Raw genomic sequence first — 12,066 nt, forward strand, 5'->3', positions numbered from 1 at the left:
AGAGCTTATATATTAAAAAAAATCCGCCCAATTGGGCGTGAACCACACCCCCCTCCCGCCCCAAACGCTGACCCGGAGGGGGGGGGAGGGAGAGGGGGAAGGAGTGGGCGGGAAAAAAAAACCCGAGGAGAGAGTGGAAGAGGGAAGCGAGTCAGTCACGTCAGTCAGTCACCGCCACAGACACACAGACGGACGGACGGACACCGACCGACCCTTAACGCGTCCCGAAAAAAAAAAGGAGGGCCCAAAGGAGGAGGTGGTGGTGGTGAGGTGAGGGGGGGGGGGTGTGGGGTGAAAAGGTTGACCCCCTCAAACGACCCCCCCGGAAGGCCGCGACCATGAGCTTCTTCAGCTTCGGCCAGAGCGCGGAGCTGGACATCGCGCTGACCGACGCCGAGACCCGCAAGCGGGCGGAGCACAAGAGCGAGGACGGCAAGAAGGACCGCTACTACCTGTTCTACGACGGCGAGACGGTCTCCGGCAAAGTGAACGTGGCCCTGAAGAACCCGGGCAAGAGGCTCGAGCACCAGGGCATCAAGATCGAGTTCATAGGCCAGATCGGTGGGTGGGATTTTTTTTTACACACACGCACGCACACACACACACCCTCTCCACACACTCCCCACACACACAACACAACACCCCCCCCATACACACACACAACCCCACACACACACCCACACACAACCCCCTCCCCCCACAAACACAACCCCCCCCCCACACACACACACACACCCACACACAACCCCCTCCCCCCACACACACACAACCCCCCCCCCCGTCCACACAAACCCCTCCCCACACACACACAACCCCACACACAACCCCCTCCCCTCACACACACACAACCCCACACACAACCCCTCCCTCACACACACAACCCCACACACACCCCACACACACAACCCCCCCTCACACTCACACAACGCCCCCCTCACACACACACAACCCCCCCCCACACACTCACACACAACGCCCCCCCACACACACACACACAACCCCACACACACAACCCCCCCTCACACACACACAACGCCCCCCTCACACACACACAACCCCCTCCACACATACACACACAACCCCCCCCTCACACACACAACCCCCCCCTCACACACACACAACCCTCACACACACACAACCCCCCCTCACACACACACAACCCCACACACACAACCCCCCCTCACACACACCCCACCCCCCCCCCCCCCACGGCACTGACTGACTCGGGTAAAAAAAACGACTCCTTAGTCATGTGCCCTGTGGTTGGGGCCTACAGGAGCCTCCTGTCTGTCATGACTGTGTGTGTGTGGGGGTGTGTGTGTGTGGGGTGGGGGGAGTGTACGTGAGGGGGGGAGTGTGCGTGGGGGGGAAGCATGTGTGTGTGTGGGGGGGGTGGACCGTGTGTGTGTGTGTGTGGTGGGGGGGGGGCATTCAGTGAGTTCAGGCCTGGGATTTTAAAGGTGTTTTGGGGGGGATAAATGTACATATAAAGACCCCCCACCCCACCCCTGCCTTGGGGGTGTAGGCTAAACATGTTCATTACTTAATAAATAAATAAATAATGCTTGAGTTTGACACAGCGCCTTAACACGTCTTCGAGACGCCTCAAAGCGCTTCACGGAATAGCCGGGACAAGCGAGTCGGCTGTATATTTGTGGGCGTAATGTTCATCGTCGTTTGAATTTTAATCAGGATAATAATACTATTAATAATAATCCTTGCATTCGATTATAAGCGCCCACAAAACACGCAAGTCAATTCACTTCATGGTGCATTCTGTGAAGCGCTTTGAGATGTCTGGAGGACGCGATAAGGCGCTCCGTCAAATGCAAGGATTGTTGTTGTTATTATCACGTCTTCCAGACGTCTCAAGGCCATTCGTGGGATGTACTGTAAAGCGTAGTGGCTGTGTGTTGCGTGGGCAAAATGGTGCAGCCAATTGCATAGAGCAGTGCCCCACAAAGAATTATGGATCGAGCGATCTAATTATTATTTATTTTTTCATATATGTATTTTTTAAGATTGAGGACTATCCATACAAATCATGTTTAGGGGTCTGCATTTTGCAGAGCGCTCAATGTGCTTGAACTGCAGCCTAAGAACTATTAAACAAACTTTATAATAAAAATGCCGCTAACTAAAGTTGTGAATGTGACACTGATTTTTTTAATTAATAATAATAATCCTTGCGTTTGATATAGCATCCAATCACGTCATCCTGACATCGCCAAGCGCTTCCACAGGATATACTGTGCAGTAATTGGACAATGTATTTTGTGGGGTGAAACCTTGGAAAATTGAAGGAAAAAGACCTTTAATCTGTTATTTCGATTATCCTTTGGATGCTGTCTACTTCCACATTATGGTTCTCTTGTCACATGGTTGCTTTTGTCTTGCAATGTATTCTTGTTTTTAGTTTCACTTTCGGCCTTTGGTGTTAATAAATGACTACAACAACTTGCAATTTTATAGTGCCTGGGACAGCGTCTCGGAGCACTTAAAACTTAATGCTGAGCCAGGCAGAGAGGGGAGGTGACTGCACACACGGTCGAAGAAGAGGGCCTTAAGATGCAATCTGAAGACTGGCAAAACAAGAGGGATTGGGAGTTGTAGAAATTTGGGATACAGTGACTGAAAGAATGCTATCCAATGGTGGAGCGGAAGCAACAAGGGAAGTACAGAATTCTAGAGCTAGTTGAACGAAGAGGTGGGTAGAGGAGTGGGATTTAAGCAGGTGAAGGAGGTGTCAGCACATGAAGTGATTCGTGTGTGAGTTTGAGGATCTTGAAATCGATCAGTTCTGCGTTAGGAAGCCAGTGGTAAGGACTGAAGTGATGGTGGTGTGGAGTTTGATACCGACGAGGATATGGGTGGTGGAATTTTGAATCGGTTGGATTTCACAAGCTATCTCTTTTGATTCACCTTATTTGTTTAATTTCCGCTTATAGTTTTATCTCAAAACTTCCCCTTAAGCTGTTTCTTTCGCTTGCCTCGCCTCAAGATTTTGATTTTGTGAAGATATTTCGTTGCATTGATGCTGAAAGGGTTAAGCATACACTCCTGAATGCATGTGTGTGTTAGTTAGATAATCCCAGTCATCTGCTTTTACCCCTTCTCCATACCGTTTCATATTTTCTTTATCTGATTGCCTAACAAAACAATATATGATCGTGAAATCCTCTTAGATTTCTAACCCTTAACTTTCTCTTTATCTTGTAATTTTATAGAATGCTGGGTAGACCCCATTGGAAGTCAGATAATTATACAGTACGGAAGGAGGCCATTCGGCCCATCGTGTCTGTGCCGGGATACACTAGTCTTTGAGGGTTTCCAGGACTGAAGATGTGCCCTGGCGTGCAGCAATGTTGTGGGGTGAAGGGCGGGGGACATATTTTTGAGCACTCACTCCAAAATCTAAAATATTCTTTCTTTTAACAGAGCTGTACTACGACCGAGGGAATCACCATGAGTTTGTGTCATTAGTAAAAGATTTGGCCCGGCCTGGTGAAATGACACAGTCTCAAACATTTGACTTTGAGTTTACACATGTAGAAAAGCCGTACGAATCCTACACTGGCCAAAATGTTAAGTTACGGTGAGTCGGTGTCTTATAATATTAATTTTTTATCAAAAGCGCAAGTGAAGTGTATGTAGGATATACGATGAGAACAAATATAAGAATAATCCTCATCTGGAGGGGAAAGTGAGTTACCGCTTCAGGCCGATGATCTTTCCTCCCTCCTTAGACGCTGCCTGACCTGCTGAATGTCCACAGCGATTTCTGTTTCTATTTTAGATTTCCAGCATCTGCAGTATTTTGCCTTTTGTTTATAAGAATAATCCTTACATTTCATAGAATCATAGAACGCAGAAAGAGATCATTCGGTCCATCGTGTCTGCGCCAGCTCCGAAAAGGGCAATCCAACTCAATCCCACTGGCCCGCTTTCTCTCCATAGCCCTGCAATCTTATCCTCCCCAAATACCCATCTACTTCTCACTTAAAAGTTTAAAATAGAATCTCTCATGTCAGGAGGATGTCTCCAAGTGACTATATTTTGCAGGCAAACGCAGCAGCAATTTCTGCACAGCATTGCCCCAAAACAGCCATGGAGTGAATCGCCATTTTTTTCACATCTTCAAAACGTCTCAAAACGCTTCACAGAATATACTGTAAAGTGAATTGACTGTATTCTGTGTGCATTTTCTGGTACTTTAGACTCGCGCATTGCAATTGTTTCAGAGAATGTGTGACCTTTTTGCAATGTTGATAGAATCATCCTGGCATGATTCTATGTGGAGTTGTTTTAAATGTAATTCTCAATGTGTTTTCTCTCCCAAATTCAGGTACTTTCTCAGAGCAACCATCAGCCGTAGGTTAAACGACATTACAAAGGAGATGGACATTGTTGTGCACACCCTGAGTACCTATCCTGAGATGAATTCCTCCATCAAGATGGAAGTTGGGATTGAGGATTGCCTTCACATTGAGTTTGAATACAACAAGTCAAAGTATGTACAGTGAAATCCTCTTATGGGCAGCAAATTGGAATGGGGAAAAAAAAGACGACATATAAGCGGTGTAGCATATCAGAGGCTAGCTGTATCATTATTCGCTATGCAAAGCGTGTCTCACAATACTGTAGTTGTGAATATTATGTTACATTTGTACATCAATCTATCTGCAGTACTTACTTCAATCAACTTGCATTTCAATACAAGTCTTTAAATGCAAATTTCAGATAAAACAAAAAATAAGATTCAATTACTGGGAAAAAACTTATATACTAAAATCAGTTTTAAGCCAACATTTTAATTTTTTGGAAAAGTATTTTTTTTCCATTGTGCAGCTGCAAATGGGGTTACTTTGCCATATATTGATAATAATACGCTTTTGGTATAGCGCCTTATTGCTTTGTCTCAAAGCGCTTCACAGGAAATACAGTAAAGCGTTTTTGACAGTGTAGTTTTCTGGGTGACCTCATCTGCGGACTTGGGTATGTGCCCTTTTTTTTTACTTCTGTTCCCAAAAGTTTGCGTATAAGAGGGTTTCACTGTATGTGGATTCGACTTCAGTTGGATCAATACCTGTGCATTGTTGAAGCAAAAAATCTAATCGCTGTGGTGAGGTGGGGCCCATTTCTTGAAAGACTTTCTGATCAATTTCCGTCGCACCAAACCAAATTTGTAATAAATTGGTGTGGTGTGTGGGAAATTGAACGTAAATTCTTTGAAGCCTAATGGGAACTGCGGTGATCTTGGTGGAACAAAAAAGGGCCAAATTTGTATTCTGTGTGGCTGATTTCCCCTTTGCCTACATAGTGTGCTTGAAATAAAAACAGAAGTCGCTGGGAGCACTGAGCAACTCAGGCAGCGTCTACGAAGCAAGAAAAGTGGGTTAATGTTTCGGTTTCTGACGAAAGGTCATCGACCTGAAACGTTAACTCGCTTTCCTCTTCGTAGACGTGGCCTGACCTGCTGAGTGTTCCCAGCCACTTCTGTTTTTATTTCAGATTTGCAGCACCTTCAATATTTTGCCTTTTGTACAGTGTGCTTGACATCAATTGTTGGAAAGTCTGAGTTCATAGTCTGAGAATTGAACCTTGGATTTCCCTGGTTTTGTATGGCTCAGTTATTCGCTGAATGAACTCACTGAGGCATGTAGTTCCACTTTAATGTGTTCAAAGTTTACTTCGTATTGTCTGTCTACTTTCTGATAAGGTGTCATCAGTGTATGATGGAGTCTTTCTGATTCATTTCGTAATGAGCAGATTTGCCTTTGAAGCTTTTTCCAGTTGCGGTGGTAAGTGAAACCGTAATTTTAACAGGAACTGCACGTTGATATCCAGAAAACGGTAGAGCTGTTTTTTTTGTTGTGATTAATTTCCTTATTTTCAAAGTCCTGCTGGAGTTGAGAAATCCTTCAAATCACGATCACTTTCTATCATTGATATTGCTTTTTTCAGTCTGTTTTTAAAATGATTGCAGGTATTTTTTTTTCCCTTCCCATCTCTGCCATGTTTTTAAAAAGTAGCAAAAACACAGCTGAAACTATAAAGTTTTCACAAATGCTATGGTCTGTTTCACCTTGGATCACCAATCTAAATAAAATGGAGACAGGTAAGCAACAATTATTATTTTTAGTAGATGCATCCTTTAATGATTTATTATGTCTTGGTGTAAAGTTAAAAGGGCGCCAGTGTAAAATGATTACACTAATTCTTTTATGTACAAAATAAGCAGGTGCACTATACAAGAAATGGATCAGTTCTGAAAGCTGAAAGTGTTGAAGCATTGAGGATTAAATATATTTTAGTTTCATTTTTTAATAACATACACAAGGTTTCTAGGTGTGAAAATCCTTGAATGGAGATGAAACCAGCAAAGGAAATCCAAATAGAAAGTCCTAAGACCCTGTTCTGAAATACACAGTCTGATTCTTTTGAAATTTTAGATATCACCTGAAGGATGTGATTGTGGGGAAGATCTATTTTTTATTGGTCCGCATCAAGATCAAACACATGGAGATTGACATCATTAAAAGGGAAACTACTGGAACAGGACCAAATGTGTTTCACGAAAATGACACGATAGCCAAGTATGAAATAATGGACGGCGCCCCAGTCAGAGGTGTGTGTTGAAGCATTTGTGAGTTGCTAAATATGGCTTAATGGCATTGGAATTTTTTCTTGGTCGTGTCACATTTCACATCATCAGCCAACTATCTGAAGTACTTGTGTTACATATTGTCTTTCAATCACTAGTTCTATTTACATCATTTGTATTACCAGTAAAACTGCATTGCAAAGATGATTTGCTGATGTTGTTCCTGATGCACTGTTAAACTGTTAAAGAAGAAATATCCATTTCTATTTTCACAATTTCAGGTAATTTCATTTTTATGACTTCTCCTGCACTTTTGTAAGTATGTTTATGTAATGTTTGTCTCTCTGCTTAGGAGAGTCCATTCCCATCAGGCTCTTTCTAGCAGGATATGAGCTAACTCCAAGCATGAGGGATATTAACAAAAAGTTCTCTGTGCGGTACTACCTCAATCTTGTCCTTATTGACGAGGAGGAAAGGAGATACTTCAAGCAGCAGGTATGTGCTTGCCAATGTAATTACTTGCTGAATAATGGCAATTTTTTTAAAAGCCACAATACCTTGTTTTAACAAAATGGAAAAAAATGAGCAGGTTAAAATGTGTGGCTGTTGCTATGATGAATAGCAAGAGCTATTTACAATAAAGAGTTTGGGACACAATACGTCAAGCGACTGCCAGGATGGTGGAAGGCGAATGAGATGGACCTTATTCTTCTTTCACCTCTCAAATTGTTGTGTTCTTGCGAATGTATCAATCTTCCAGCTACTAAAACTGTCTTGGACTGTAAACACGATATTACCACATTTTTAAAAGCTGCATTTTTCCCCTTTAGGTTAGAGATTGTTCTGAAGAGCTTTCTAGTCCATTTATGGTGGGAACTGTAGTGTTATTAAAAACTCTTCTTTCTATTTTTATTGTCAATGTCTGTTGTTGCATATCATGTGAATCTGCTTCAATATAGCAGTATATCCATTATTTAATGAAAAAGCATGGTTCAGTTTACAATTTAATTTCCTAATGTTGATTTGGCAAACGTAAAACATTTTTTCAATGATTGTGGAAAGTGTGTGTGTTTTATATGATATTCTCAATATTTCCTTACAGGAAATCACTTTGTGGCGAAAAGGGGATATAGTTCGAAAGAGCATGTCCCACCAGGCAGCCATTGCATCACAGCGTTATGAAGGGGCTGCAAATGCTGAAAACAAATCCCTGGCTAAAAACCAGGATGCAAGCGATTAACCTACTTTTCTGTCGCGTTGTGGCAGCTAGACTAACAGTGTAACCTGCAACAAAATCAACTGGACTTTTTAAGTCTTTCCAACTGATCTATTTCCACTTCAGAAGACTGATTTGGGATATTAGGTGATATAACTCATATGTTTTTTTTAAAAAAAGCCTGTGTGTTTAACGTGGAGCTAGGGCAGGAGATTTGATTGACTGACTCTACAGGTATGATGGAACATGCAATCTGAAACATTGCTGGCAAAAATGGAAGGTCCTGCTTCCATTACTTTTGCCTCAACACATTTTTTTGTCCTATCATGTGGAGCTCCTAAATCCATCTTTGGTCTTGCGTATTAACCCTTCATATATGAAATTTAACTGTTCAGTTCCTTTTGAAAACCAGAAACAAAACGACTGGTGATAGTTTCATCAGACCTCCAAGGAACTTCTTTTCCATTCTGCCTTGAGCTGAATCCTGTTCTACACTCCGTTACACATTAAATCCAGGCATTATTTGTCCTGCTGCTGAAACCGATATAGTTACTGACCCTTTCTAACTCGTACAAGAATGAGATGTTAAAACTGAAAAATGAACTACAGCGTTTTGGTCATTTAACACAATATTTTTTTTGTGTGTCAACATTGATACACCATAAAATTCAGACAGTTTATCCTTAGCTTTACTCTCTTTAGTTGAGCAGATGATGCTACAGGAATGAATGAAAATGGCAGATATTCATAGATATAAAGAAGCTCAGTCCTTTTTGTGTGTGAAAGTAGCTACTGTACACAACCACCGATGGATTCAGATCAGGAACAATCAGATTTGAAACAAAATCTGGATGTACTTGATGTTCACTTAATGTTTCCATGTAGCATCATTCCAGAATCACAGAAATAATGGATTTGAAATTCCACTATATCTGTTATTTAATGAAAAATCATGTTTCCGTTATTATAATTTCAGTGTGTCATTCCAATGCACTCCCACTATTGAAACATTTTGATCCAAGTAGAACATTTTAAGACAAAATATATAATATACGTGTCACGATAACCTGTACCAAGGCCCCAAATAGCAGGAATCTTTTTTTAAACTGGGAATCTTTTCTGAGAAATATTATTCAGCTTTGTCATTATGTCAAGGCAAGTGCTTTTAATGTCTGTGGTAATTAAAATCAAATGCTTGCTATTTTTAAGCCGGGATTACACAAAGGTACTGCGATTTAAAGCTGCAATATATTTGGTATGCAACATCTTCAACTATGTGGATTATTTGACGTTGCAGTTTGTAATTGTAATTTCATTTCAATTTACAGCCACGTGATAATTTAAAACAAAACTTGCACATTGACAATATTGAATCTTATAGAACTTAACCAGTCTATGATGCTATGACCCGATGTTTCACGATTGGATATTTTAATTTAACGGCCGGCCACTTTAATTCTGAGGCGTGTATTTCAGAATGTATTTTTAAATATTACTTCCACCAATTATTTCAGTAACTTAAGTGGTCTAACAGAGAAAGCAGCCCTGGCTGGCATATCCTCAGGGACATATGGTGCACAAATATTAAAACAATGTAGTCTCTGATAAAATATACAGTATTACTAATGACTCCTGTGGCTTCTCATTCTTCATTCCAAAAACTGATTGTATTAATGACATGCTCTTATTTTACCAGTAGCTATATCTAATTTAAATAAATGATAATGTTCAATTTTGTGTGTACTTTCCAGTCCTTTAGACAATCTTAAAAACTTCTAGGAAAATTATTTAACGAATCTTCTTAAATTGGAGTTGCTACACTTTTTAACGCTAAGACTTCCAAAACTTTAAAGGTGCTTCTAGTAAACTCGGCAAACAGTACCGACTGGTAAGAATCCTGGCTTCATTTTCATTTAGTTACTGGTTCAAGCCCCAAGGCTTCTAAATATTCACCCAGACATTCAAATTTAGGGGATCCATCACTTCTCAGTTCATTTGCTGAGCATCTTTGCTCAAGAGGAAAAAAACTAGCAGCGTGCCACGCTAAATAGCAAGGCAGCCTCTCAACAATGAAACATCTGCAGGGAATACTGAGAGAGCCTCTTAATTGCGAACTAAAACAGAATTCTTTCTAAAATCTGTAATTCGCTCGAGACACTAAGGGTCCACCTGTAGTTTTTCATTGAGGTCGGCTGCTGATGTTACCGCAGCAGATAATGTCCTGGTGGTAGGTGGAGAGGTGAGGAATCGAGGAAAAAATACAATTACAAAACCTTCCTGTGGTATACTGCAGCTTTAAAAAGGTATAATTGTGTATAGTTTGCTTTCCTGGGGGCAAGGCCCTTTCCATCTGTAATTCCGATTGTTTTAATGTTGCCTTTAGATGTATGTTGACCAAACTGCAAACCTGTGGCCTTGCCTTAATTCTACACAAGTGTTTTGACGTGGAGAAGGATATTTGAATATGTGCCTGTCACTGTAGGATGCAGTCAAACTTGCATAGGTCTTATCTTTATAAATCGTATATTCGCCCAAGTCATGCATTCACCCAAGTCCGATTTAGTTTCCTACCAAAAGGACCACGCGTGCGCAGTGTAGATTATTAATTGAATCAGACGTTATACGACTTATGTACGTTTGCCTGCAAATCATCTTTGGCTTAAGTCACATTAAATGTTATGGTCCCGACTGACGTGACTTATGTGAACTTTCCTGTATCTGCCAAAAATTTGAACTTCAGTATTTTTTTTCATTCTTGAAAACAAAAGGAAGCCTACGTGTGTTTTTGTTTTTAAGTTTATGTGTAAATATAAACCAGTTTATTTACCTGATAGACTTAACAGCAAAATACATTGCATTATTACCTGTAGTATTTCATTATGGTCTGGGACTTGCACACATCCTAACCTGTAGCTTTAGACTGGGTTTGATTCCCAGGATGGGCGAAAGGTGAGGCAAGTTTCCTCACTCCACACGTCTGTTTACCCAGCAGTAAATAGGAACCCGACTGTTAATCGATTGGCAGATCGCTTTTCGGGGGACAATAGTCCCTTCAAAATAAATCAATAAAAATAGTAATAATTTGGTCACTAAATCCACTACTGTTTATAGGGCACCGATGTGCGCAATTTGCTGCTTGCTGCGTTTTGCCCACAAAATACAGTCAGTTTACTTTATAGTATATCGTGTGAAGCGCTTTGAGATAAGATGCCATATCAAATGCTAGGATTATTATTATCGATTGCTCTTGTGTTGTTTTGGTTCCAATATGAGGTCCTTCCAAATACTTCTTGATGAATTGCTGTAATTACGTAGTCCGGGAAAGAGTTGTCAAAAAAATGATTCAAATTTAAAAAGTCTTAACTTGGAAAATGTTGCACATCTTTTGAAGGGAGAGAGGGGTGGGTCTGAGATAAAGTTCCAGGTTGGGGGGCAGATAATATGAAAGTCCGACTGTTCCGGGTGGGGCGAGGGATGTGTGAAGCGGGGAGAGCGCGGCCGGGTTGGTAAGGTTGGTAGGTCACAGAGGTAGGCTGGGGCGAGACCACAGAGGGATTTAAAGGGACGGGTGAGGATCGTGAACTTGGATCAGTCGAGGGATGTGGAACTGGGAGAGAACGGGGGCGATAGGCTCGTGGAGCCGAATGCAGGAAAGGACACAAGCCGCAGAGTTCTGGATGTTGTTAAATACAAATGTATTTTTAAGTTATCTGCTTGCATGTTTGTCTGAAATAGTTCTGGATGATGGATAGCTGCACAGGCGTGCTTTTTTGCTGCAATTTATGACATTAAAAAAAAAATCACTACAGATTCGGTCAAACCCCAAAAAAACCTCGAAATACTTGATGGACCTTGTGTTTGATTATAGCGACTACACGCGATGTCGTTAAAACGTCTCGGAAAGCTTTGCAGGCAGTGCTTTGAAACGTAGTGACGAGACAAAAATGCAGTCCGGTTGGCTCACAGCCGAGGCCCACGATCAACTGCGGAGCAAATGACCAATGCTATCTGGAGGATTGATCGTTGGCCAAGGCACCAGGAGAAATTCCCTTTTATTTTCGAGTTGTGCCGCGTGATCTTAAATGTTCACAGTTGCGCTTCTGACAAATTACCAGGTACTGCATTGGAGTGTTAGGCTACTAGACCATAAGGTCAAAGTCCCAATGTAGGGTTTAAATCCACAGACTTCTGACTCCCAACAACAAATTACATTCGTATAGCGCCTTTCACTACATCGGGAGGACAT

The 12,066-nt window shown here is 41.6% G+C and overlaps 1 protein-coding gene across 1 annotated transcript; it reads left to right on the forward strand.

Moving 5' to 3' along the window:
• Positions 1–83: 83 nt before the first annotated feature.
• LOC103180304 (vacuolar protein sorting-associated protein 26B-like) lies at positions 84–9,552 on the forward strand. Its single transcript, XM_042343943.1, has 6 exons — positions 84–561; positions 3,439–3,595; positions 4,346–4,510; positions 6,453–6,628; positions 6,957–7,099; positions 7,707–9,552. The coding sequence occupies exons 1-6, from the start codon at positions 339–341 to the stop codon at positions 7,842–7,844; spliced, it is 1,002 nt and encodes a 333-aa protein (XP_042199877.1). The 5' UTR covers positions 84–338; the 3' UTR covers positions 7,845–9,552.
• Positions 9,553–12,066: the final 2,514 nt, after the last annotated feature.

The sequence above is a fragment of the Callorhinchus milii genome, unplaced genomic scaffold, assembly GCF_018977255.1.
Source record: "Callorhinchus milii isolate IMCB2004 unplaced genomic scaffold, IMCB_Cmil_1.0 Scaffold25, whole genome shotgun sequence".
Taxonomy (NCBI): Eukaryota; Metazoa; Chordata; class Chondrichthyes; order Chimaeriformes; family Callorhinchidae; genus Callorhinchus; species Callorhinchus milii.

What these genes read in the sequence shown, in the direction of transcription:
- LOC103180304 (XM_042343943.1), top strand. Translation starts at nt 339, where the DNA reads ATGAGCTTCTTCAGCTTCGGCCAGAGCGCGGAGCTGGACATCGCGCTG. An exon ending in GGACGGCGCCCCAGTCAGAG is followed by an intron (nt 6,629 to 6,956) that starts GTGTGTGTTGAA and finishes CTCTCTGCTTAG; the next exon opens with GAGAGTCCATTCCCATCAGG. An exon ending in GGAGATACTTCAAGCAGCAG is followed by an intron (nt 7,100 to 7,706) that starts GTATGTGCTTGC and finishes ATTTCCTTACAG; the next exon opens with GAAATCACTTTGTGGCGAAA.